This window comes from Nestor notabilis, unplaced genomic scaffold, assembly GCF_000696875.1.
Source record: "Nestor notabilis isolate BGI_N333 unplaced genomic scaffold, ASM69687v1 scaffold5876, whole genome shotgun sequence".
NCBI classification, from domain to species: domain Eukaryota; kingdom Metazoa; phylum Chordata; class Aves; order Psittaciformes; family Psittacidae; genus Nestor; species Nestor notabilis.
This window is the reverse complement of record NW_009931386.1, coordinates 50595-77854: the sequence shown is the minus strand read 5'-3', so window position 1 is coordinate 77854 and position 27260 is coordinate 50595. Positions and strand designations below refer to the sequence as shown.

The 27260-nt window shown below is 46.1% G+C and overlaps 1 protein-coding gene across 1 annotated transcript in view; it reads right to left on the bottom strand.

Moving 5' to 3' along the window:
- The window catches only part of CADPS (Ca++-dependent secretion activator), a gene marked incomplete at both ends in the record, with an annotated part of 149784 nt that overhangs the window by 110947 nt on the left and 11577 nt on the right, over positions 1 to 27260 (bottom strand). Inside the window, 2 exons of the mRNA XM_010015858.1 lie at positions 226 to 462; positions 4441 to 4521. Coding sequence (XP_010014160.1) covers positions 226 to 462; positions 4441 to 4521 — 318 coding nt within the window. The remainder of the gene's footprint in view (positions 1 to 225; positions 463 to 4440; positions 4522 to 27260) is intronic.

The following is a 27260-nucleotide window of genomic DNA, read 5'->3' as shown; positions in this document are numbered from 1 at the left end:
AGACAGTTTATCTCACACAGCTTGTTCCAACAAGATAGACACCAGAAAGGCCAGAGTGTTTGACCACAGGCCAAACTTCTGGTAACTCAGAGAGAAACCATTCCTCCTAGAGATCAGAAAGTTAATTCTACTGACCTCTTTCCACCTAAGTTTGAACTGAGCAGAAAGTGGCTGCTGTGATTTTTGCTCCCACAACCTGCACACTATCCTGTGCCTGACGCTCACCTCCAGAGAGAACGACAACACGACGTCTGACTTGGAAAGCTGGTTCTCGTTTTCTTCCCCCATGTCAATTATAGAGGTGTTGTGACTACGTTTCAGCTTCTGCAGCTTGAAGTCAGAGCCTCCTTTGGACACAGGCATGCTCTCCAGGTTTGCCATCAGGAGGTTGACAGACGACTTCAGCTCCTCGATGTACATGTTTTCCATCTCTTTGGACACAAACTTCGGGAACTTTCGCTCCTTGAATTTGGAAACAAAACCGACAGAATGAATGGTCGTGACAATCAGCAACTACTTGTTGCACTGGGAGAATCCCCCAGGAGCATCTCCAGGGAGGTTTGTGAGCAGGGAACTCCCACAAACCAGATGACAAATTACAGCTTCCCCCTGTGTAATGTAGAAGTATTATTGTTAGCTTTCTGTAGAATTAATACTTGGTACTTATCCAACTTTACTGTTTCTTGCATGTACTTGCATTTCATTGATTTTTCTATCTTCAAATGGCCTTCATATATATCTATTCACAATCATAAACACTCCAGGCCAGATCTCAGCTGAACTTTGTGATTGACAGCAATTTACTAATGATTCAAAGGATGCTGACAGTTATGGACTTGTTTTCCAGTCTCCCAAATGTGCCAGCTCTTTTTAAAACACTTCTGAGCAGTTGCTCCATTAGTTTTCTAGGTGTGAAAGGAACCCAAGGAGGGAAAATCAGCAATGTGTGGGCAGGAATGTGTAGTCCCAGCTGGAGGAAGGGGTAAAACACCGTTTCCACTACTTGCCAGTGCCTGTGTCTACCTCCAAACAAGACACCCTTCCACTGTGAGACCCTCCAATGCTGCTTGTTGTAAACAGGACGTTTAAACATTAAACCCGAAGGTAACAGTGAGAGCAAAACGTGATGTTCTCCATCACGTTCTCAGCTTTCAACTGCTGCCCATGCTCCAGCTCTGACAAGATCACTGGTCTCAGCCTAAGTCGTCTTACAGCTCTGCTCATACCCTGAATATGCTCAGGGTTCGAACATCTCTCAGTGGGTTACAAGAGACTGTACAAGGAGTATGACAGTGAGGCAGCATCTGCAGCCAGGGAGCTTGAGGCTGACGTCAAAGTAACTTAGTGGCAATTCATAATATTGTAAAAAGCAGCTTGTAAAATGCAGGCTAGAGAAGAAAACAAGGTCATGTTTCTTCTAGAAGACTGTCATCCGGCTGCTGAAAAAGTACCCCACTGCACTAGTTTTTGCATCGGTCTTCAATAGCTTACCTGTTACAAGCACAGCTCACAGCAGCACTTGCAGCAAGCAGTTAAAATACAGTCTTTTGTTCCCAGTCTCAACCTTGGGAAGCAATTCCCTCATGTAAATGGGACCTGGCATCGAGATAAACTACCTAATCAGCCTACTTCATTGTCTATGCATTATATAAATTGCAAGGCACCCTTAGGAAAGAAAAACCCCACAAACAAATGTTTGGAAGATTTTAAGAACTACTGCTGAAGCAGCAATGTTCAAACACTATGGCTTTTTCACCCTGTTGCTATTCATCTCTCCAGGGTCTGTGATTTTGGTGCTGTCCCCACAAAACTCTTCAGACATGAAGCAAGGACCAAGACATTTCACTGTGTGCCACCAGCAACTTCTCATACAAAGGCTAAACCCAGGTAGTTTGAAGTGACATGTAACTAACTGGGACTGGGTCTGATGATGGAAACGCAGAGATGCAGGTGTGGTCCCAAGGTACCCATCAGACTGGAGAAGCAGAGTTAAAAGACTGCAGAGTGGGTCCTGCCCCAGATGGACATATTGCTCTGGTGTCCTCAAGGTCTCATTTAGTTGCCTGTACCTGCTCTTTCTTGCCCTTGAGGCCAGGCGACTGGAGGGGGTTAAGGCATCACAGGACAGCAGAGCAGTTGGTACTGCAGAGAACAGACCTCTGCCTTGGCATCACTAAGCTCTCAGCTGTAAGGCTGCTCTCATTCAGCTGCTGGAAAAGTACAGCACACAGAGTGAAAAGCCTGTCCAGATTCAGCTCTAAAACATCTGCTGGACTTCGAGCACGGTCCTCAGGCTGGCTGGCTGGCTCCAAGGCTGGGCTTATCTGCTTTGACAGAGTCAGGTTCACTGGGGGACCCTGCCCAGCGCTGCACTGGTACTGTGCTGAGCTACACAGTCCTGAGCACACCAGGAGGTAAAAGGACCCTGGTGTCCAGATGCAGACAAGCTGGTGTGCACAGTATCTTGTGCAAGGTCACACGAGAGATCACAGCAGAGAGCCACTGGTTCTGCACCACTGCAATCCCAGGTCCTGTTAGACTCTCCACAGCCTTCATTGCCTCTGAAATACAAATGTCCTGGTGGGAATTTCTTAATTTATTAACGACGCATTAATTTGCCTTTAGCATGCAATCTCAGCACGGCCACCTCAGGGCTGGTGTCACAAGCACTGTAAGTCTCCCTGTGCAGCAAATCTGCATTAAAAGCTACAAACTGGAAATAAAATTGGAAACATTATCCTTCCACTGAGCTGAGTTGTGAACCTGCCCTATGCAGGGAAAGCAGCCTTGCCCAGAAAGGAGGATATAGAGAAGGATTCAAAAGATCATTTGGATGCCTCCAAAAGATGATATACACTGGTTTGAAAGAACAAGGTTTCTTGTAGGCATGTGCTGGCAGGATATGGCATTCTGGAGAGAAGGCCTGCAGCAGTAACATGAAGGAGATTAAATATCAATACCTGCCAAGTGGAATGCAGGTAAGTCACTTTTACTCTAAACCACCCTCCAAGCTGTATACTGAAGGTTGAATTATGCACAGGGAAATGCCAGGTTGTGTTGAGTTCTTTGCCCTGACTGTCTCTTGCAGGGCCAGCAGTGGCACAGTTTGTTTTCAGCGTCCTTGGGGGAGGAATGAAAATGGCACATTCCTGTTTGCAAGAAATAATTCATGGAGCCGCAGCCTCTGCTGGCTGCCACTGAACCATGCATATTGTTGTCCCACATGCCATAAAGAGAAAATGAAACAACAAAACCAGGCAATCTCATTCTGGCACTCAATGCCTGGCTACCCATCTCGGAACCAGAGCAGCCATGATCCACACGGGCTTATGTTTGCTGCACATACTGCAGGGTTTCTTGACAACCTACATATTGTAGGTTTTCTTGATAATGTAATGGCAAAGGGCCAAATGCTGAACAAAGGAGCTGCAGTTGGTTTGCTGCACGACCGTTTGGCCACGTGGACCTTGGCCGACTTACTATCTTCATCAGTGAAATGGGGAAAACCAGAACCCACCTCCCCAAAGACACAGCAGCAGTAAGATCACAGAAGCATTAGTGATGAGTAACTGCACAGATGCTACCAGCATCCTTGTTAACACCTGACCATGAATGAATGTGCTCTGCTTTTCACACCCAGGGGCATCAGTGTGGTTGCAAACAGCTCCGATACTACCTTCGTCATAAAATCCCCCAGTCTGGGCACAGCTCGGTGCCAGGAGGACTGCTGCGGAAAAGCAGGTCCTTAGCTTGAGCTATATCTCTCTGATTAGACCCTTTTCCTTCTAGAAATGGTTTCCCGATTATCAAGAACAACCAGATAGATATTTCCCAGTGACTTCAGCCCCATTAGGGCTTTATTGGTGACTCAGAGCATCTGATTAGAGGTGAGAATAAGATCTCAGCCATACTGATGCCAACAGAATCCAAGGTTTCTCTTCATCTATAGTCCATCAGAGGCCATATAAAACTGAGGCAGCATCTACCTACAGGCAGGGAAGTGTGGCTCCCAGCAGCACAGAAAATGGCACAAACACTGTTAAGGCAATTCCTGGCTCCTTTCTACATTCCATCACCCACCTCACTGCCTAGCATCAAAGTTTGACAAAGAGGGCTCAGACATGCACTTGCAGACCTAGCTGCAGCACTTCAGAACAGTATCTTCTCCACTGTTGAGGATTTGTAAGGGATTTTGCAGGAACCTAAAATATCTCAGCTCATCAGGACGTTCTAAGAAATGCATATCACATTCACCTATGCTTGCTGTTTTGTTCAGTTTGTAATCATGATCATGAGATTCTATGATCTGCTAATTTTTAACTGGTGGTTACTGGGAGAAGAAACCTGTGAAAAAAGGACAAGACCTGGGGGTTGCATCAAACTACTTATGTGTTTCTATAAGAAGAGCTTATTAATACAGAAGACGTTGGGGATTTTTACCTTGGCAATTTGCTCTGCCATTTGGAGACGTCCATCTAACTCGCGTCTGATCTGTGCTGCTTGCTCATCTGGGTTGTCCAGCTGTATGAAAACAAAAGGCAAATCAAGGTGAAAAATTAACCAATGCAGCACCTTTACAAGCAGCTCAGCTCTTCAGGCTGACCACCTCTTTCACGTTACCAATGAAGTATAGCATAAAGGGAGCAGAGCCCTCACAAAGGACGCACACAATGTTCACCATCCAAAGGCAGAGATGACCAGGGGACTGTGAGAACCCTGTTTTGATGCCTGCCCAGTTGCCTCCTGGGGCTGAGCATCCTCACCCCACTTTGCCCTGTGAGCCAGGCTGGCAGCAAGCCTTGATGGGGACTATTTGAACCCCTTAGTGCCCTCCAGAAGCTACCACTTTGCTGGTGGTTGGGAAGCCATATCCCCCCTGTTCTGGAGCAGGGCATGGCAGCTCCAGATCATCAAACCAAACACCCTCTACCCCTGCTTGCCACCCAGACAAAGAAATGAACCCTGTGGTTCAGTGTTCAGCATCTGTGTGGCCCTGAAATGTCTTCTGAAGGTAAAATGCTGTTTCTGCCCATTAAGCAAGCAATCACAGCACACATGGAAGAGGCATGGTGACTGCTGGAAACAGATTCCCATCGGTAGGACATGGGGCAGGTTTGTTATTTCTTAGTAGGAACACACAGGCATAAATTACAGAACAACAAAAAAAGCACAACAGCAAACTAGCCCCAGAAGAAGCTGATAGCTGCTGTAATGAGGTGGCAATTCTACAGTTCCTTTCCAGACTCTAAGCACTCTTTAGTCTCTTTTGGAGTCATTTTGGCCATGGCTAAAAATTTGCAGTATTGGGGTGGTCACAGCACTGCTCCATCCATGAGGCACAAAACCAAGCAAAACATCACAGTTTTGGTTCACCTCCTCCAGCAAACGTGACTTCAGGTGGGAGGGCTCAGTCTCCCATCCAAATACCACCTTTGTTTTCAAAGTACCAGCCCCTTCTGGCTACCAGCAAACGCAACTGTCACAAGTCACCACAGGTCAGCTCTCCCACTGACTGCTGCACATAAATGAGCTTTATTTGCTGGCGTGGGGTTGTGCTAACCACCTCCCTGGGTTTTATCCTCCTCTGGAGACAAACTGCTTGACAGACGAAAGGCTCAGCTGGTGCAGTGCAGCCTGGAAAGTTACAGCTATGGCAAAAGTCTCAATGCTCAGCCTGATGAGCAATAAGCTTGTGTCAGTGCTCCCTGGATGGACTGAAACATGCCAGGACCATCGCTTTCTACTGCATCTCCTTGATTGTCTGCCTGCTCTCCCTGCATCTCTCTCACACATCCTCTTGCAGCTCTGCACACGTGCAGGTGTGTATCTGCATACTGCTTCACCAGTGATGATATTCCAGAGAGCCGACATTCATTAAAGCTGAGATTGAGGGAAAGCAGATTTCTGATTAGTTTCTGAAAGTCTCTGTTATTGATTTAATTCAAGCAGGAAAACTACACAGTGTCCTGACCGTGACCCAGTTCACTGAAGCTTCAGGGATCTCTGCTGCGGCCACCCAGGTTTCATTCACACCATATAGCCTGCTGCCTTCATCTTTATATTCCTGATCCCAAACCCAATACAGAGCCATGGACCACCAGCACCTTTTGGGATGAGCTGCTCCCGTTAATTTTTCCATGAACAAATGCATCACACAACCACCCGTGTGCAAGCAACTCTCAGAGCCGCTTCATTAAGTGTAGGAAAGGTACAGTCCCAGATTTCCATTTCTTTATGACTCTGAAAGAAGGGGCATTATTTGAATTCCATCTGAGCTACAGTAATTGAGGTTAATCACACACTACCCAAAATAATTCACGTGCTAAATTTAGAAACCAAGGATGCTGCTGTGGAGGAGAGCTGGTTTTGTGGTGTGATAATGAGCCAGCAAACTGCCTCATCCCTTCTGCGCTATCTGGATCTTGCAGATGTTTCCCAGTGATGCTACAGGTCAAAAACCACGTCAAGGGAAGATCTGGCTGCAGAAGGTTATTCTTCTTGGGAGGCAACATGCACCCTAGGCAGCCTCCTTGGTTGTGGTTGAGTGGGTAAGGGATTGCTTTCCAGGGCTGCGCTTCCCAAGATTTATTAGTGGTGCCAAGCTGGGTAACCTGGTATTTAAAAGAAACAAAACATCTTTCCAGGTTGTATTTTCAATGACTCTTCATGACAGCTCCAAAACCTGATCTTTCAGAAAGCAGTCACGGTCTGTTGTAGCCAACATAACTTTTTCTTCTTGTCAGCTACGGAATGGTGCTAATGAGGCAGCCCCTGCCTGTGTGTCCTTCTGGCACCTTCATCCAGACCTCTTGTGACTAAGAACTGCAGCCCAACAGCTCAGCCACTTCCTGCTCCCAAGCCTGGGAAGGGCTCCTGCTGTCGTCAAAACAGAGTACGTTGTACACAGTCATAGCACTATATAGGGACATCAAGAGCAATGCTGGGGCCCATAAAATATACTCAGCTCGTGACACAAGGCAAGGGACAAATGTAAGGCATGCGAGACAAAACATCCAAATAAGGCAACACAGGCTCTAATATCATTAAAGCTCAATTTCTTAACTAGAGAATCAGCTATTTATTTTCTGCCATATGCAAGCCCACTTTAACATTCAAATATGTAACAGCCAAGTACATAAATGATTTACAAAGTCAAAGAGAAATTGAATTAGTTTCATTCTGCATTATGACTATGTTCTGGGTGTGCTATGAGAAAAAAAAGCAAAGATGTAAATCATAAGGTTGCCCCAGTCAATTAGATGTGAAAAGTATTATAAATTTCAGGATATGATTTGTCAGACACACTGGGTTTTTCTTCAACAGCACGCCACAAATATATGACGTAGATAATTTGTAATTCTCAACTGATCATTACCCAGCTGCCTGCTGGTAAATTAGATGTTTTCATACGTCTACCGGCATACAACATTAGTTCTCTCTGCCTGCCCTGCAGAGATTATCTGTGTTGGTGGAACAGTTGCTAAAGTATAAGAATAAAAATAAAGAGAGTAGATCAGATTCTGAGCAGAACCCAGATTTAGTCAGCACTGCAGGGCATGTGATCACTTTAACCCATGGCGACCATTCAAACTGCAAGGAAAACACATTTTGCAGAAGACAGGGACTTTTACATATCACCTGCTAAGAAGGAATAACTTTTAAGTGAAAGAAGAGTTTAAAAATGTTCATCTGACAGTTTGAATGGCCAGTATGAACCAGCCACTGGTCTGCAGAAGTTACCTGTTGCTTCCATGACTCTGAAACAGATTCACTCTGAGAGTTTTCCCACAGAGTCCTGGGTAACATGGTCTAGTGTGAGGTGTCCCTGCCCACGGGAGCGAGGTTGGAACTAGATGATCTTAAGGTCCTTTCCAACCTAAACCGTTCTGTGATTCTACGTTATCCAAGGGGGATAGATAATCCCTCTATGCCTGTGAAAGGCAGAAGCAGAGGCAAACAAAACAACCTAATTAAGCCGTAAGATCTGCAACAAGACACACAGGCACCTACCAAATCCACACCTAACCTGTTTGTTTGGTGTCAGAGACCTCCCATGTACCACCCAACCTAAGCTTTGTACATTTTAAGGTCAGGAGCCCAGGCTCACCTCCACTCACCCTGGGAAACACCAGAGGCAGTTCAAGGACATGAACAGTGCTAAGGCAGACTTCAAATTCCTGTGATTTTGGAGTCAGTGTTATATATTTAAAGCTCCAGCTTCAGTTTACCACAGCTTTAAGCTAAACCCTTTACAAACCCCCCTGATTTGGAGCCCTGGCTCCATCTATGATGCTGGGGTGGCACAGGCTGCTCTAATCTTTCCTCCTTCATCATGCCCAAAGCAGTGTTGCTTAGATTAACGCCTCAGACCACCCCACCTGCATGGGGACCAAGCAGGGTACAGCCCTCATACTACTGGTCACAGCAAGAGGGCTGAGCCAGGGTTACCTGCCCAGCCTGGGGATGATGCTGGTGGCACATGTGATGCTCCATACACAGCATTTAGATGGTTGATAAGAGAAGTGGATCTGGCTGTGCCACCAAACACATTGAAGGGGCATGCTCCCAACAGACAAGGTGAGTGAAACAGGACAGGGGATCTATACCCACGCTCTGAGCTCAGCACTGTTGGAAATGATGTTGTTAAAAGCTACAAGGGTTTGTAATGTAACAACATTGTTCTAAGCTGCAAGGATTTATAATGACAGGATGCAACATAGAGATACAACCTTCAATGATCAGCCTGGCATTTACACCACGCGCTGCAGACATGACAGGTATTGTTGGTACAACTGCCATCAGCCCCAGCCAGACACCACTGGGACCATTCAACAGCTTAATCCCTTCCTGCCAGTCCTTGCTAATGCTGATCCCTGCTTCCCAGCAAAAGGAAAATCCCACTTCAGGAATTATTTTCCTTAGGTGAAGGACAAGGACAAAAGCTGTGATCCACTTCATGTCCTTCCTAAGTTTGGCTGAGGAATAATTAACACAGCCAAAGACCTGTGTCATGCACGGTTATAGGTGTCAAAGCCTCAAAGAGAAAGCTTCAAGGCGCACACCCTTTGACATGCTGGGAATTCTGTAGCTCAGCAAATGGTCGATTAAGTATTTCAAAGCAAACATGCTGCATGTGAAAGCTGAACAAGATCACAATATGGGTGACAATTCTGTAGCTTTGATGTAGGGCTTTAGAAGAGATCTTTGTCTCAAAAAAGGTGGTTTCGCTTCGTGGCACTCAATGAAAGAAAACACTGAAAAATTCATAAGCCCCCATCAATTAATAATTAATCAGTCCAGGTGTACTCACAACTTGTGGCATCAGCAGCATGGAGTGATCCAGCCAAGGAAACACGTGGCCCCAGAGTGACTCATTGCATGGACAAAGGAGCACCATGAACCGCACAGCTTCCTAAGATGCTCTCCATGCCACCATCACAGGTTGCTCCGTAGCATCCTCTTCCCACCAACAGTCGATATTCTGCTATGTGAGTGGCAAAGGGAGTGAGGGAGGCAGCTCAGTGCTCAAGGCCCTGACCTCTGCCCATGTCTCTGAAGCAGAAAGCAGAGGAGGATCTGAACACTCCCTCCCTTGACCGCAGGTGAGATGCTGGCCTCCCTTTTGAATTGGGAACGTCAATGACACTAAGCTACCTCAGTATGGTAAATCACCAATGCCCTGGGCAACACGCTAATCCTCTGAGCAGCAGACTGCAATCCATGGACCACCAGCTGCCTTGGGATCTGAAGTGGGAGCAAGGAAAAGGATGCAAGGCCTGTGTTACACATCTCCACATGTCAGCAAAACTGGCAGCATCAGCACAGTCCAACCATGGATTCAGCAACTGTCACTTGTGCAGTTCAAAAGAGGATTTTGGAAGAGCCAGAGGGAACCAGCAGGACACATCCTCTCCATCAGCTCTCGGGATTGCAATGCTGTACTATCCTTATGCACTCAAGGAGGACCACACTCCTGGTGCCACTGCATAACAGGGATGCCCAAGGCTACCTCTCCCATAGTCAGACTTCCCCAACCAGTCTTTTAGGCTCAGAGTGATGCAGAATATTTCTAGCACAATGTAAAATTCTCCTTAATTCAAGGAATTAAAGTCTGCACCTATTACTTTACCAAATTTTTCCTTTCCGCTCCCATCCATTCCCCAGCTCCTTACACAGCCCCAGGGCTCCAGCACAAAGGTGACAAACCCCCTCTCCTGGAGATGAGCTCACACCATTTGCCTCCTGTGCAGGTAAAACCAGCCGTGCTGCAGGAACTAGTCACTTCCAAGTGCAGCAGTCAGGGAGTCCTGGGAGCATGATTTAAAACAGCAGAAAAGATGATTCAGTAAGGGCTGAGGCATCCCTCTCAAAGAGAAAACTTATTTCATGGTTCACAAACTTTAGGGTCATGTTAGACTCATCGGTGAGAATATTCCCTGAGATACCCAGCAGCCCCTCCTCGCCCAAGTGCTGAATCTCACAACACTGCAATAAATCTCTGTGCTTCACCAGCCACATGGGCTGCGCAGGCTCTCACACATCACATCACCAGCAGATGCTGGTACCGCGCCTGGCTTCAGCAGCCAAGGTCAAGAGATCCATCCTTGAACTAACTCTGGTCTAAACACTGCCTTTTGGGAGCTGTTTATTCCACGGACTGAGATGATTCCCTACGTGTATCAGGGGAGCACTGGTGGCACATGCAGGCAGAGGTTTCTTATGCCCTCCTTGCTGCTGGCAGCAGCACCCACAGGTACCTGCTGCTCATGTGCAGAGCACTGATGAATCAGCTAGCACGTACCAGTGGTGTGGCAAGGGCAGAAGGTGCTCAGCACGCACCCTATGTAGGAAAAGTGGACAAACCCCTGTGCTAGCTCTGTTACAGACACCTACCACCATCTCCCTGCAACAGCTTTGCAGGGCTGAGGAAAGCTGAGACAAGCAAACTCAGCACACAGCTTTCCGGCAGGTTGTGCAAAGATGCCTCCAGATTTATGTGTAAAGATAAATCAAAGTAAATGAAAAAACAGAGTCAGCAAAACAGGGAGGGGAAGAAAGAGCTGCCTGCCTTTGCAAATGTTTTGCAAGCTGTTTAGAAAAGAGATGGCAGAGCACTTCCACTCGCAAGGCATGCCCCTTCCATCTGTGGCCAGAGAACTTCTGAACTCCGCAAATCCCTCTGCAAGATCATCCGTGCGAGGTGTACAACACTGAAAGGGCTTAAAAACTAAGCTGTCCAGAGGCTCTGACCTCTGAACATGCCTTAATACCCTCTTCTTATGGCATTGCATAAGGATGCTTGAAGGCATGTGGGCAGCATATGCTGAGCTATGGCACCCCAGAAGAAAGTGGTTGATGCAGCCCCCGGTAGATCACTATGTTATAAGCTGTAAGGAAATGCAAGCAAGTTAAATGTGCTGAATTTCACACCAGTTAGCAGAATCACCTGTATTTTGTACACATGACAAGAAACTACTATTCAGTTCCAAGCAATTTTTACAGCTAGAATTAGCTGCAATTAGCTCATCCGAATCATCGAGGAAGAAAGATCTTCCTATCCACAAATCCTCGTCTTTTGATTAAAAGCTTAATGGTAGATACATTTGTCACGTAATTCAAAATGGGCTTTGGCTTTTGGAGCTAAAGCAACTTGCATGAGGTCCAGCAAGGCTGCAGTATCTTGACACTCAGCAGGATTAGAGGAGGTGGAATAAGATGTGGGAATATCTCCAACAGTGCAATAGGTAGGGCCCGGGCAAGGCTCTCATGTATGAAATCATGAAGTCTTTAGAAGTTTCCCCCTCCATGCTGGAACGTGCTCGGGGCCAGGGTGTCAGTTCTTGTCAATTCAAGAGGGGAATTTAGATTCTCCTTGCTTTTTCAATGCCATATTGAGGGATTTTTGACTGACTTCTATGGATGTGGCACCTGAAAGCCTTCCACATCACAAGGCAGCAGCTTCTGACGGGTTTCACAGAGTCATGGCGTATTCACACATTTCAAGTCAAAACCTCTATGTGCTGATGCTTGGCAGAGGTGGGTATTTGGGGATGAGAATATGTCCTGAGGGTAGCGCCACTCTTTCAGGGAGAAGTCCTTTTGTACTGGAGGTGTTGGGCTCTCAGTCCATGCTGTGCAGTCCTTCCTGCAGACGTCTTTGTGCAGCTGGCTCCCCGGCCAAGCAAGTTTCATTCCCAGCTCTGACAACAGCTCAAGGATCAGGCCCGAGCAGCAAATGTAATACTCCATAGTTGGCCTCTCTGTTCATGCAAAATCAGGTATCCTCCAAAGGCTGAGAGCAGGTGGTAAAACAGAGAGTCAAGCTCCTCTGTTGCAACCCACACCATCCTTGATAGGGACGATGATACAGCTGAACGTGCAGATAACAGAAGCTATTGATCATCACTCACATGATGATCACTTTATACATTAAATACAGATATCCAAATTGAAAGAAAAAACACATTCAGAAAAAAACTTGCCTGCCACAGAGATGTGGCTCAAAATTGGGCAGCTGTTCTCCAAAATAAGTACTCATAGTATGTTGGTGCACGCGTTGGAGTTTGAATTGCAACACTGGTTCTTCCAGTAACCTAGTGATAGGAGCTTTTCTGCAGAAGCTCTGAGCAAAGAACTGGCAAAGCAGAGATTTTGGCCTTGAAGAGCAAGGTTTTGGTCCCTTTTATGCCAAACCTCTGGACATCAGCAGAAAAGGAGGAGAGGGAATGTAGATGGAAGTTTACAGCTCCCACTTTTTCAAGGACTAAGATAGCAAAATTGCAGTGCTGCCCGTTACAGTTCATTTTGGTATTCATGAAGTTTAGATTTATCACAGCCAGGGACCTAAAGAGACTGCTCTCCTGAACGGGCTGATGTTTTTCACACTGCTTTGATGCAGCAAATTGTCTCATGAGGTCAGGGAGAAAGCACTTTGTAGAATTAAGCCTCTAGGCAGCAAATCCCCAGCATGCCAAGAGATTGCTATGTGTTCTCAGTGGACGGCATCCTAGGGGAGCTGAAGTTGCTGGTCCCATGACTAGGACCATGCTCCTACAGAAATCTCTCTTTACACTGCAATCAGACCCCCTTTCTACAGCAATGGAGAAGTGAAAGGGAGCTGCCCTCCATGGCAGACCTGACTATTTTCAATCCCTCTGGCTTGCACCCAGCATGCCACTGATTGGTATCAATTTATCCAAATCCCAAGCAGAAACATCACATCTGAAGTCCCTTTGGTCAATACATAGCAACAATAATTATTAACGATTAGGAAGTAATCATTATCATGATGCTACATTATTGTATGATACTAACCAAAAGGTCAATTCCTGCCTTAAAACACTGCCTTGACAGTTGTGCTCTGTGCCATTCAAAGGTTTCAGGAGGAATTTCCTGGTTTTAAACAGCAGCAATACCCTCAGCCATACCAATCCTATCTAATTTATCACTGCCTTTCAGAAAAGCCACTTCTTTTTTGAGCAATTAGCATTCAACAACATGAAAAAATCCTGCAAAGAATAGGGATTGAAATCCTAGCTCCACTAATTGGGAATATCCGCCACCTCTTCTATTGCCTGATCCCCTGCAACAGGAATTGTTCTGCCCCTGAAGAACCCATGGCACAAAATGGATGTACAGCACCTCTGAGAAGGGCCACACGAAGCCACAAGCTGTCGTGTGGGATTTAACACTGCACAACGTCCTTGCAAGATGCTCTGGCACCTGCGCTAAGATCAAGGATGTGAGAAGAATTGGAGTGGACACAGAAAAGCAGTGAGAGGCATAGCTATAAAGAAACAAACACAGGGAGCTAAAATGTGACATGTTTAAAGACAGCCAGTGCGCTGGGTGAGAGGAGGAGGAGTTGAGCACAAGGGGAGATCTCAGCAGATGAGACAAGTCCTCCTGTGGGGTACATCATCCTCATCACCTTACTGGTGAAGATGGTGAGTCTAGCAATCCATCTGTGCAATACGAAAGTGCTGTTATGTGTCCATATTAAATGTAAGATAAATAATTTACACATACAGATGCCATAACAACTACAGCAGCTCCTGCAGCATGGCAGGACACCCCCCCTCCATCGGTACAACAGCCCGAAGTGCACAGCACTGCTGCTCCCAGGCCTGCACTAGCCTTACTCTAACCAGCAAAAAGACACAGACTGGGTGTTGCACCATCCCAGCCTGAATCCAAGCTTGGTGCATGCCTGACCCAGACACCCTTCAACCAGCTGAGTGAGCTCTGCCAATGCTCACCAGCTTCAGCTAGACTTGCCACAGTCACCCAGCCCTCAGCAGCACAGGCATCGCCTGGGGCTGTGGACGCATCCTGAAGGCACTGCTCCCTGGGGCGATACACCCCAACAGCAATCACTCACCAAGCTCCAGATGGTGCTTTGTGCTTCAGTCTTTTTCTGCTACTGGAGGCTGCTGCCATAGGCTGGCACCTCAGGTTTTTAAGCACTGATGAATCTGTGTGGAGACAAGGCTCCCAGGCAGCTCTGCATAACAGCTTTATGGAGGATGCAGTTGAGGACCTGCCCTTGGAGCAGCAAGGAGAGACACTCCTCTACCTCCCTGCCCCAGGGACCCTTGCTCAGTGCATCCCTGAATGGAAAGCTGTAGCTGAGAGCCAGGGAGATACACAGCTGAGATGTTCAGTCTTTTACCCTTCACTACATAAACCCTGCAGGAGACCCACCAAGACAAGTATCTGCTGAGCATGGACCACATGGGCAGTGGGCATCCCCATAAAAGAACAAGTGTGGGCTTTTGGAGTCCTGGGTTCAAAGTACCCGAAAATGGTGCAGTTTAAAATTCCTCTGAGGCTAAAAGCCATCACCTTCCACGTCTCGTATCAACGTTCAGAGCAGGCTCCAGGAGTGCAGCAATAATAGGTACATGCAGCATCATGAGTGTTGAGTCTTCATATTGTTGTTATGCAGATAATAAACATTCTCTTTTCTTCTTGCTGGGGAGCCAAATGAATCCTAATGCTCTTCCCAGCCATAACAGACAGACAGCACTGGCTACAGATCTCAGTTTCTGATACATCAGCTGTAATGGCAATGGCCTTTAGATAAGCGATCACTGAGGCTTTGGGGGCTCCCGCCAGACCCGGTGCACAGCAGTGAGAACAATTAGTTTTATTCCAGGATGTGTATCACACCTAATAGAAGACATTAACTCACGTTACAAATATTTATAAAAAGTCAGGCATAATTAAGCAATTTGCAATTTAAAATTAACAATCTAAAAATTCACTCGTGTAGACAGACAGCGTTAAATATAACTGCTGTTAATGCGAGCTGATTTAAACAGAGATACTACAGCAGCGACAGGAAAAGGCAGTCAATCACATTCCCTGCCACTAACATCCTTCTCCATGTGGAATATTGCTACATAAAGCTTTCAAGCTGCTCTGCTGTGCTGGCGGTGCAGAAGAACTGTTTGCTCGCAGCCTGCTCTGTCCAGAGGGGAGGGATGAGATGTCTGTCTGATGGCGAATGGAGTCAGCTTGCTCTTGGGCATTTTGAACCTCTGCCTGCAACCCCACACAGCTCTAAGAGACACTGTATGTGACGTGCACCCCAACATCTTGTGTATGGGGGGACTAAGGCAGAAAAGAGTCCAGTGCTGCCCTAAGCGTCTTGCACTGTGTTCATGAAAGCACCACTAGGTTTCCCCCAGCTCCCTTCTGGGCTTCATCCGCTGCCTCTTCATTATCTTTCCCTAGAGCTCAGTATGGATGGAGCCTCCAGCAAAAGCTTTTACATCCCCATAGGTGGCGAGCTGGTTTTCACATTGTTTTACTAATTATTCTGTGTATTTAAAGCCAAATAAAAGCACTAGTTGCCCAAGACCTTCATCCCAACCCAGGCTGGACTACCCCAGCTTTGGCACATGCCAGGATGCAACACAGCTGGAGAAGAGGGAGAAGCACCCACCACCCCTGAACCACGGAGAGCAGGCAAGGGCAGGGCTGGAATGCCAGGGGAGATGGCACAGCAGAGTTCCATGAGCAAAAGATGACTGACATAAGGAAGGGACATGGGCTGGGTGGTGGGTCAGACCACACTGTAGCTGTATGGTAGCTCTTCCAGACAGCTCCTCTCTGCAAGGAGCAGTCTCATGTCCTGCTTTTTGGGAAAATGTGGTTTCAAACTACATTCAGCAAGGCATGGTCTCTTTCCTTTGAAACTGTTACCAGGGCAGGAGGCTTTTGCTTATGGAGTTAAGGAAAATCTATTGGATGCTCCAGGAGTACGGTATTACAGTCTCTGCTATTGTTGAGGTCTCCCAGGGCTTTCTGAACATCAGTGCACTGCAAAAATAAGGTGATACCCTGCTCTCTGATCCCATTTCATCTGTATTCCACCTTCAGTCTTCCCTCTAAGCTTTTACAGAGGGCAACACTCTTCATATGCAGGAAGGACATACAAGAGTACTGCACAATATGCAGCTGGAATCCAGATGTTAGCCCGAGTGCAACCACGACTGCAGGCCTGCAGCATCAGTACCTGCCTATCTCAGAGAGCAGCTGAGGTTCATTTTAGAAATGAAGAAAAACTTCAATAAAGAGATTAAAGAGAAAAGCAATGCTTGAAATATTCTCATGGGATTCAGGGTCTTTTGCATTCTGCTCTGTAAGCAGGTCAAAATCGTGTTGCTAGAGCCACCCTGTTTCTTCAGATGAAGGTACCATCAGACCTCACCAGCTACAAAACCACAGCAATATACATGCATGGAACCTATAGCTGAAAGTCTTCCCCTCTATTTCTTATTAATCAAGCAGATCCACAGAAATCAAGGAGGGGAAAGCAGTGCTCCGTGCACTGGAAAACATAATGCATGTGTGCAACCAGCAATGGGATCAGCTTGCTGCCATGAAGAGCAGCAGCTCCTTCTGCATCCCTCTCTCTCTCCAGCTGGAGTTATAGCAAAAAACAACAGGAAAAAGCAGCCTCCGATGGGAAGTTGTTAAGGAAGGTGGAGGAGAGCAATAGAGCTCTTGCTGGCACAGCTGGAAACGCTCTGATACCTGCCCATGCTGCTTCACAGATGCAAAGGAATCAACTGAGGATCACGCTGTGACCTCACATGAAAGCTGAGGGAATAACTTAATCATTTGGCTTACAGGCTGAGCAAAATCCACCGCAGATCCCACCCCTTCAGAAAGCATTCATTTCCACAGTTTTCTTACTACATTTTCTGCAATCTAAAAATCCTAAGCTGTTCTGTTTCTAAAATGGTCAGATCCATCTCAAATCCATTCTCTCACTCTTTTTTGGGAGGGATTTAGAGTGGAGGGTGAAATATTCCTGAAACAACCAGTTCCTTGAAAATCTGAAAAATGCTTAATTCATCCCAAATCTGCCTACATGACAAACCATGTGCAGGCTCGCTCTGTGGGATGTGCTTGCTGAAAACCAAGAGATGCGGGATAGCCTCTTCCATATCCCACCAGGAGAAACCCAGCAATCCTCTCCTGTCTCCTCCAGAGCCATTTTCACATCTGGTTGAACACCCGCCAGCTGTGCCAGATGTGTGCTTCTGTCACAGGTAAAATGAATGGGGAGGAAGTAGCTGACTGCAAGATGCTGTCTCATGCAAGCAGGAGACCAGCTGAAGAAGGATCGAGTACCTAAGCCTGGTGAGGGGAAAATGGGCAAAGCAGAAAATCCTTCTCTTTAAACTGATTTATTTCCCCTCTCCAGCTAAACCCATTTGCCCAGCAGGCAAGGACAACAGCCGGAGCTGAAGCAGAGGCAGCAGGGGCAATGCCCACTTGCAGTCCTGGGCTGCTCATTGCCACCATTGGCAGGACAAACCAACCTGGCACAAACCTGCCTCTGCTCCTTGCAAACCATCTCCTTTGCAGATGCCCTCCAAAATCAGCGCAGGGGACACGTCATGCAGTAGCTGCTTTGCAAGGCTGGCACTGAAGTGAAGGTAATCCCATCCCCACTCCGATCATCACGCAGAGTTATTCAGGTTTATGCTGCTGGCAGCTTTCTTAACAGCACAATGACACACACTAAAAATATTTGCCATTTGGACTAGATTTCATGTTTAAAAATGTGTAACGAATAATTACTCGTGCAGCACAAACCTTATAACTTCTGCTTCCGAGCAGATGGGAATTTGTAACAAACTTCATCTGACAAAGCAGTGTCCCCTCATCTGCCATCACCTCATCTGCACTGCCATGCGGCACCGAGCGCTCCGTGCGTCCCAGTCCTGCTTCCTAACCTGGGTATTTCCATAGCAAAGGCTTTCGGCTGCAGGTGCCCAGGGAACAGCTCCAGTCCACATGGCTGTGGGGCTCCTTTTCAGAGCCCATCCCAACTTTCTTGCAGACTAAAATGGAATAACCAGCCTAGACAAAGGTTAGTTAAATAACGGAACTATTCAGCAGTAACACTGGTACTTTCACGGTGTCCAAAACCTGCCTGGCCATATGAGACTGATGGGCCCCAAGCCCAAAATTAACTACTAGCCCTTCCTGTTTATATCCCTAGTAAAATTCAGCCTAGAGTTGCTATGTTAAGGCTGTACCCTCCATTAAAACACAAACTTATCCAACAGAAAAATATCCAGTGTATCCTTTGGGAGAGAGAAAGGCTGTCACAACCTTTGCCCAGTTCTTCCAGACTATCACAAGCACAGCCAACAGCGCCTGCTTTGATCCCATAGTTTTACTGCACTCGTACATGCCTGGTTAAAGCTCACTGCAATGCATTTGCAGACACACAATTTCCCCAGGTGAGCCAAACTATTAGTCCCTCCTTATCCTTCCATGCAATTCCCAAGACCTCCCCAATGCAGATCCCAAATCTGGATACAGCAGAGGTCTTTATGTGGCCCTATAGAGGGATAACTATTCCCCAATGTTTCCTGAGGTTTCCAGGTGGAGAAGATAAAAAAAGGAGCTGAACTTCCTCTAAGGTTTGCTACAAGTTATCCTGGAGGATCCAGGCTTGCATCCTGAGAAGAGTAGGGGTAGCAAAGTTGTTTCAGATGCTGGAAAGCAGAGTAGGCAAACTGCTGTAGCAATGCAGGACTGGCCCCATCTCCAGTTCACCTGCATCCGCTCATCCTGCCCAGGAGAGGCAGCTGGGAGAGTTTCACACCAAGATGTGCCAGGGCAGCTGGAAAAGCTCTCCACTCAGATCACGACTGTCGGAGCAGAGGGATGGGGTTTGCTCCACCTTAAGGCAGGAATCATTACAGCCTGACAGAGCTTTACAGCAGGCAGCTACTGTCATGTCTGAAAGGCAATGCTCCCGTTTCATGCTGAAGTCTGTTCTGCTTGGTGACTTTTCCTGAGCCCATCCCTTCCTGTTACTTGCTGTTAGCTGCTGTACCAGCACTTCCTTTCTGTGGGGATCATGTTGGCATAGCCCAATTCACATCAGTTTGTCCCTGTTGATTCCCAGTTACATCTGATTTAATGCTATCAATGGGCATTTAATCCTTCTCCAGCAGGACTTTTTGATCCATTTTTGTTTTCCTCTGTTCACCAGCATGCCTCACTAGCAGTCTGACACAGCCCTCCCCGGCAGCCTCTATAGAGAAGGACTTCAGTTATTAATGATTCTTATGAACTCTCCATCTTTGAACAGGAGAGATTTACTTTTGATTGATATCTGGCATCCAGTAATTTCACGCAAGAGTGGAGAGAGATTCCCTCTGCTGTGGCATGAAGCCTCAGGGGGACAGATGTGCTTGCTCTCCTGCCCTTGTGCACTGCACTGCCCTTCCCTAAATCATCTCATGCATCTATTACTGCCCTGACTACAGATGAGACAAAATTTAAGGCATTGAGACACCAGCTCTCCCAGATAATAGGGTGAGCTACTGACTTCATGGTGCTTCATGTGACACCAGTAACACTGATCTGGCCTAAATAAAATCTATTTTGATTGTCATCATCCAGAAAATCATCCTTATTATGAAGCAGACCAGGTCTTTCAGGATCACTAACAATGATGCTCAGGTCAGGCCCATACTCTGACGTTACAAGGCCAGTGTTTCTGCTGGTATATTTAGGATGGAAACAGGGTTTTTTGTTCTGTTTGTTCATTGATGCTACCTATGTTCTTAGCCATACAACAGATGAAACTGCAACTGGCATTACGACAGGAAAGTTTAATGATCCCAATTATCCCCTTGAATGTATGTTTGGCTATTTCCATCCTCAGAAATAAGACTTCTGCTGACTGCCAGATACCCTCAGCTGGTTTGCAGTCTCCATAGATAAAGGCAGAACAGATTGACCAAGCAATGACCCTGAATAATTGCCTATGTTAAGTGGTGCTAAAGAAGATCAGGAGTAGAAGGCTAGCAAAGAAACACGTGGGAAAGGAGCAGAATCACCTCTTGCCAGTGACCAGGGCCAAGAGCAGCACAACATTTAGTCAAATCATTAGCAAAACCAGTGGCCAGTTTTCTCCTCATGCTTTGTTAAGGACCACCCCGTCAGTAGGGACTTCCCAGGGGAAGGCTGGTGTACCAAACTCGAGGAAACCATCACGAATACTGCCAATGTTCATGGGAAAGGCAGAGCTTGAAACAGACCCTTTCCCAAATACTACTGCTGAATACTCATGCGTGGTCACCATCATTTTTATCATGCATCTTTGATAGCATATTATCCAGTATTCAGAGTGCATTGCTCTTCTATTAATCTAACCTGTATTATTCTAACGACGTTCCCCCAGCAGATCCAAGCCATGATGCTCTTGTCTGACCTGACAGTCACTCTCCTCCACAAAGTTATTTTGGAATCATTTTGACAGTGGCAGCCACAGCTCCTTCAGCTAATTTACATTCAATTGCTACTTCACCATCTGAGCACAACTGTTCCCAGCCAAAAATCTACTGTTAAGGAGAAAAAGGGCAAGTAAAGGGAAAATCCGCAAGCAGAAAGGTAAGTGAAGAATCGAGTTAGAAGGTGACTGAAAATAGCTACTTGATATTTTACATTTTTGAGAATCGATATGCATGGGAAGGAAGGTGCAGAATGAGACCTCAAGCCCCAAGGAAATAGCGAGTACAATGATGAGGAACTGTTGCTGATATTACAACCTTACATCAGAAATAATGAGCGCTGGGTTTTAACGTGAGTTTAAAACATGAAGTGCTTCCATTTGGCAAACAACATTCTCATCAAATGTAACAGACATCACCCAATTTAACAAAATTATTGTGTCAATAGTTTCTTCGTGAAACCACATCTCGGTTTTGCAGCTATTTTATCAGTCCTGGTCTCAGTTCTGCACCCAAGCATGCAAAACTCCTGGTAATGAGAGCCAAACACATGCCTGCAGCTCATTTCACCAGTGTTGTACAACATGAGCTCGCCAGCAACCTGGCAGAAATACCAGCAGAATAAATGACTGGTGTCGAGAACAAATAAGAGACCATTTGATTACTCTGCTATTTGAATTTTATAATTTAAACTACCCAAAAGGCTTTCTCACTGTCATCTCTGTGCTTAGCTGGGTCACAAAAGCAGTTAGTTATATTTAGCAAAACCCTCCACAAAAGTGAACAGCTCATGGTCCTCAACTTGGGAACAAAGAAACTCTTCACTCGTGCTCCTTCTCTGCAAAGGAATAACCAAGGAGTAAAGCCTTACACTCAATACCAGCACTCAGGGCTCACATACAACTCTCCTCACTCCCCTGCCATAGCTATCAATGTTTAACACCTACAGTTCCCAACTTTACAGCACCTACAGCAAAACATACATCTCACTTTGAGCTGGCTGCTCAAGAGGTGTATGCCTCTCTCCCGTGCCTTCCAAGTCTTCCTATAGTACATGGGGAACTTCAGCTCAATAGTGCCTTTAATCTCAAAATACTTTTTGGAAGGAATGGCTGTTACACCATCATAGTCTTTGTTAAATAGGAGATGCAATCATTTTCCCTTCTTTCATTGCAATGACGTTTCTACAAAGACTTCACGCTGAATGACAAAGAATACTGTGCCATCACCTCTCCATCTTCTTCCTGTCCTCTATTTCAGAGACAAAAGAACAGGACCAAAGGCTACAACATGCATAGATCACTCCTACCAGGAAACATCACTGCCACCCTGCACCATGAAACAAAGTCTGTGCGCTGGAGGCCAGCACAGTTTTTATATGACTTCAAGCTACTATAGCTGCCTTTTAAATACATGAGAAGATGTATTTGAAGCTGTCTTGCATGTAATTCCCTATTGAACTTGCACTCTAATTTCTCACAAAACATAAGTAGAATCAGATGTTCCAGAAAAACCATAGTATATTGAATATGAAAACTCAATACTGAAACAGAGGTAAGGAACAGCTTACATAAGCTGCATTCCCTGTAGTTTGGGATATTGAGACTGAGCCTTTGAAATGTATGAAATCTAGTTTGTTGATCATTTCCCAATTTATAGTCAGCTCAGTGGGAACAAATTCGCGTCTGCTTTGATATCCTTTTGAAGAAAACTCTTGGCATCTCATTTCTCTTAAGAAATATATGCATTCTCTTTTTATTTTGGTACTCTTTTAGATACCAACTGGAAGATTAGCCCAGCTGTATTTTATATTCGTGCAGTATTTTCTATGGCCTGATGCATCTGACTCCCAAAGTTTCTTCCAAACTAAAAATGACATTGTCTATCACATCCCAAGCTGTGGCATGAAGCATTTGTCAAGTAACACAGAAACACTGGTAGTCTGAAGAATGAAATGCAGGGAGTGGAGGACTGGTGAATAACACATCTTTTTAGTCAAATAATTCTCTTTTCTGGAATACTGAATGGAATATGGAGAAACCACATCTTTCAGAAATAACATTAGAGAAAACTCAGTAAAATATTAATACAGAACCTTCAAAATATTCACTTAGTGGATGATGTATGTCACAAGAACGAGCTCTCTATTTAAGACTATAAAAAGAAAACTGAAAGAGTAGTTTGCAATGTTAGGCTACAACAGCTCAGTGAAAACCAGGCTCTCCAGCAAGACGTTGCTGGTTGAAATGAAGACCCTGGAGCTCCAACACAGGCCTCCAGCATGACCATGTATAACCCCTGTATGTGTAATTATCTTTCCATTTCGCTCAAGAGATTGGCATTGAATGTTCCTCAGGAAAGCAATGGGATTTCAGGGATAAAATACATGATTGAGGGTTGATGTGCTGCAAAGCATTGAGGTTTTCATGTGGAATTCAAATTGCATTTAAAGACCTACACATAAAATTAAATTCTAGCGGCTGTATTGTATTTCCAGTTAAAAGGAAGAGAAAGAGAGGCATTAACATAGTGCAGGGTCATGCACCAGTTATGTCTTATTAAGTATTCCAGCCTTCCTTAAGATAAGCATCACATATGGGTTCTTTTGCAGCTAGCAGTTCCTTGCTTAAAGGGAGAGAGAGGTCTGGATAACACCCCTTCTGTCTTCCATGGCCTCCTGGGCTGATTGACAGGAACATGTACTGCAGGGAACAAATGCTGCTCAAAGGGAAAAACAAGATTGGTTTCTCCAAAGGGGGCCAGTGAGGTCATTTCTTTGTCATGTGTTCTGCTCCCCATCTCTGGTTGAGGGAAAGACAAAGAGGAAGAGTGACATTTTCCTTTCCTAATGAAGCACAGGACACGCTGCGCAACTCGTTTTTACATACGGTGGCTTGCGTTGAATTTAAAGTTAGGGAAGCAAGAAAGATTGCTTGAAATAAACATGGCATTTTGAGAGCTGAATCCCACCTCTGCCAATCAGACTGCATGGAAACCCAACTCAGAATCCACGCTCCAACATATCTCAGTTACATTTTAGGTTGGTTTTTTTGGAGATCAGCAATAAACATCTGATTTTACGTATCACCTTTGGCTACTGCTCCACTGTGATAGACAAGATTTGGCTTGGCTTCTTCTTGGGCAGACGCACTGTTTTGAGGCTGGGCCACGCTGCACAGAGACAATGTGCCCTAGCAGGCCATTGGGTCTTTCAGTACAAAGTGGTTTCCCTGAATTCAGCGACTCCTCTCAGCAGCCTCCTCTCCACCGATACAAAGGTAACACCCGTGGGGTTTATATTTTGTGCCATCCTCAATCTCCTCTCCACTGAGATGTTTCAAGCTATAATCCCTGAATGTTGTCACATTTAATGACACTCAAGAGCTCTTCCTATTTCTCGAGCTCTTGCAAAACCTTCCTCACTGCTCCAGCATCTCTGCCGGCACAGCTGTGCCAGGGACGGCCCATCCTCCTGACCCTCCCCTCTGCTCTGCTCTGTTCCTATAATAAAGCTCAGAGGTGGAAGCAGATGGGCACTTGCAGAGGCAGCAGACACCAGAGCAGCTCTCCCAGTTAATAACCTCAGGGCCAAAGTGTTTCCCTTCCCAGAGACCTCAGCTACTCTGCAAACGGCAGCATCAGCACATCATCAGCTACTACAATCCTTTGTATTTTTCCCCAATTGCTCCTACCTAGAGCCAGGAATTCACCACTCAACTTATTCTTTCCAAAATGCAAGGTGATGGTAGGAAAATGGAATTAATAAGCATCTATTTGAAATGAGGCTCTTGATCTGATGGAAAAGAAATAATCTGCCTAAGCAGCAGGGAAGTCATGCCAACAAGTAGATTTTCAGTGGAAGAAGAAAATGAGCAGTCTCTAAATACAGGAGTTAAGTTAAATCGAAAATGTCAAGTCATTGATATTTTATAAGGTAACCATGGTTATTTTTGACAGCTTGAGAGAGTTGGGACTGTTCAGCCCAACTGAGAAGGATCCAGGGAGACCTTAGAGCAGCTTCCAACAGCCTAAAGGGACCTACAGGAAAGATAGGGAGGGACTCTTCATCAAGGCATGTAGGGACAGGACAAGGGGAATGGCTTTAACCTGAAAGAGGGGAGACTGAGATTAGATATTAGACAGAAGCTCTTCCCTGTGAGGGTGCTGAGGCGCTGGCACAGGGTGCCCAGAGAAGCTGTGGCTGCCCCATCCCTGGCAGTGTTCAAGGCCAGGCTGGACACAGGGGCTTGCAGCAACCTGCTCTAGTGGAAGGTGTCCCTGCCCGTGGCAGGGGGTTGGAACTGGGTGAGCTTTAAGGTCCCTTCCAACCCAAACCAATCTGTGATTATATGGTTTTTTTAATGCATTCCATTGCAGCATGAACACAGATGATGAAAAGTATTCATGGGCCAACTGAAACAAAAATAAAACTGAAGAGATATCTTGATGGTAATTTAAACCTTAAGCTGCAGAAATTAAATCAGTCCACCCAGACAACAAAGAGCTTTCAGCTGATATTGCACAGCAAACCCTCCTTGCTGAATAGACGGATAAAAACCATTTCACAAAGGATGAACATCTTGAAAACCATCCTGATTTTAGCCCTAATGTACCTGAAGGGATCAATATTGCTGGAGCATGATAGATCTGGTTGCCCATGTGGCCTCTGGATAAAGCACAACTGTTTCTAATCTAATTTGTACAAGCTGCTGAAATGCAGAGCACCGCTGGTCCCCGTGTGCTGCATCCCCTTGTGCTCCTCACCGAGGGGGTCACTAATGGTCTGGATGAGCTAGTCTGCTCTACTGCTGCTGCTTGAGATCATTTTGCATGCTTTTCCATTAGACTAACAAGCTCTCTTGGTTGCACTTACCTCGCTGGCAAGTGGTGTCACCCCTTACGGTGAGGGCAGGGGAGCAGCGCAGCGGATCAGAAAGGGGGAGCAGGGAAATGTCGAGGGTGCCCAGTTGTGACAAATAACATGAGTGCTCTATTAAGCAAACTAAATCAGGGCTTTGGCTCAGAGGCATCCCCGTGGATTTCAGCAGCAAATAATGAATTAAATCCATCTCCAGAACCCTGTGGCAGAGGGGCTCCCAGCAGCCAAAATGTTTTGCATGACAGTAGAGAGCAGAAATGAGAGGCTGCTTCTCCAACTCCAGAACCTGCCTGGATGCTAACACCATTTTCTGTCCCTTAAATAACACCCCATAACAAGCCACAGCTTGTTTGGCATAACAAATGACATTTGGCTGGGCTCAGGAGAGGCATCCACACCCCTAAACCCGGAGGGTAGGCTGGCAGGAGGTAGTGTGGGAAGGATTCTGTGCAGAAGACTTCTTCAGCCTAATGAACATCTCTGGTTAGTGTTAGAAGAAAACAACTGACTTCTCTGCAAGCCTTCACTGTTGTTGCATGACATTACAGTTTCTCTGCTAAACATCTGCTCTTCAGATGCACATTCTAACCTGGTTTCTGTAAATGGGCTGTAAAACCAGAAGATGTCCATAGTAGGACCAGAACTGGAAGTTCCTAGTGCATGAAAACATACATCCCCAACTGGCAGCTAACAGGGTTAAAACACCCTCTGATTAAATGAAAGCATCTTTAATTAGTTTAATTGACCATGCCTCAGCCAAGACCATCTGCTCAGCAGTATTTGCCTGCTCTTTGCAGGAGCGATTGATCAGCCATAGCTACAGAATACAGCATTAGGCTACATCAGATTTATTTTGTTTAATAGAAGAGCTAATTTACTTTAAATTTAATTACAGGGGCCAAGATTACTCTGTAAGTCCATAACAGCACAGAACATAAGCTGATCCTACAGCTAATGGATGCACACGTAGGTCCAGACGTATCTGTGCAAATCAGACACTTGGTGATGACAGCTTGGGAGAGCAGGTCCCTCCCTGGCAGAGAGCAATTGCTGTGGTTTCCGCCCCAAAATTGGCCACCCCACATGTGCCATGTCCCCTTCCAACCATCTGAGCTTTCCCCAACACTCTCCATTGAATCCTGTAGCAGGCATGTCCCATCTCAGCCACCTTTTCTGCTCCTAAAGACACCAAACCATGCATCACACGCACGGTTGCTGTTTCCGCACCATATGGGTACCCCAGGGACCATCAGAGGACCACTCTCTACCTCCTGGGTGACTTCCATCAGCAAACCATTCCCAAACGGGGTGGCTGGCAGCCGAGGGCCCCACAGAGCCAGACATCACACTCACCCCATCCCTGACATTGCACTGTCCCTCTCAGTTTCTCTACCCTCCCGTACCAACATCGTTCAACATATCACACCCCGAGCCAATGAAGAAGGGCAGCTCCCCCTCCTCCCCGAAGGACCACGTGTATTTACGTTGTGTTATTATGAAGTGAGAAATTTCATTCACTTCCCAGTGCTTTTTCCTGTTACAATTTCCCATTGGGCACTAAATCACTGCTGTCTTTGGGAGATGCTGGAGCCCTGACAGGCATGCTG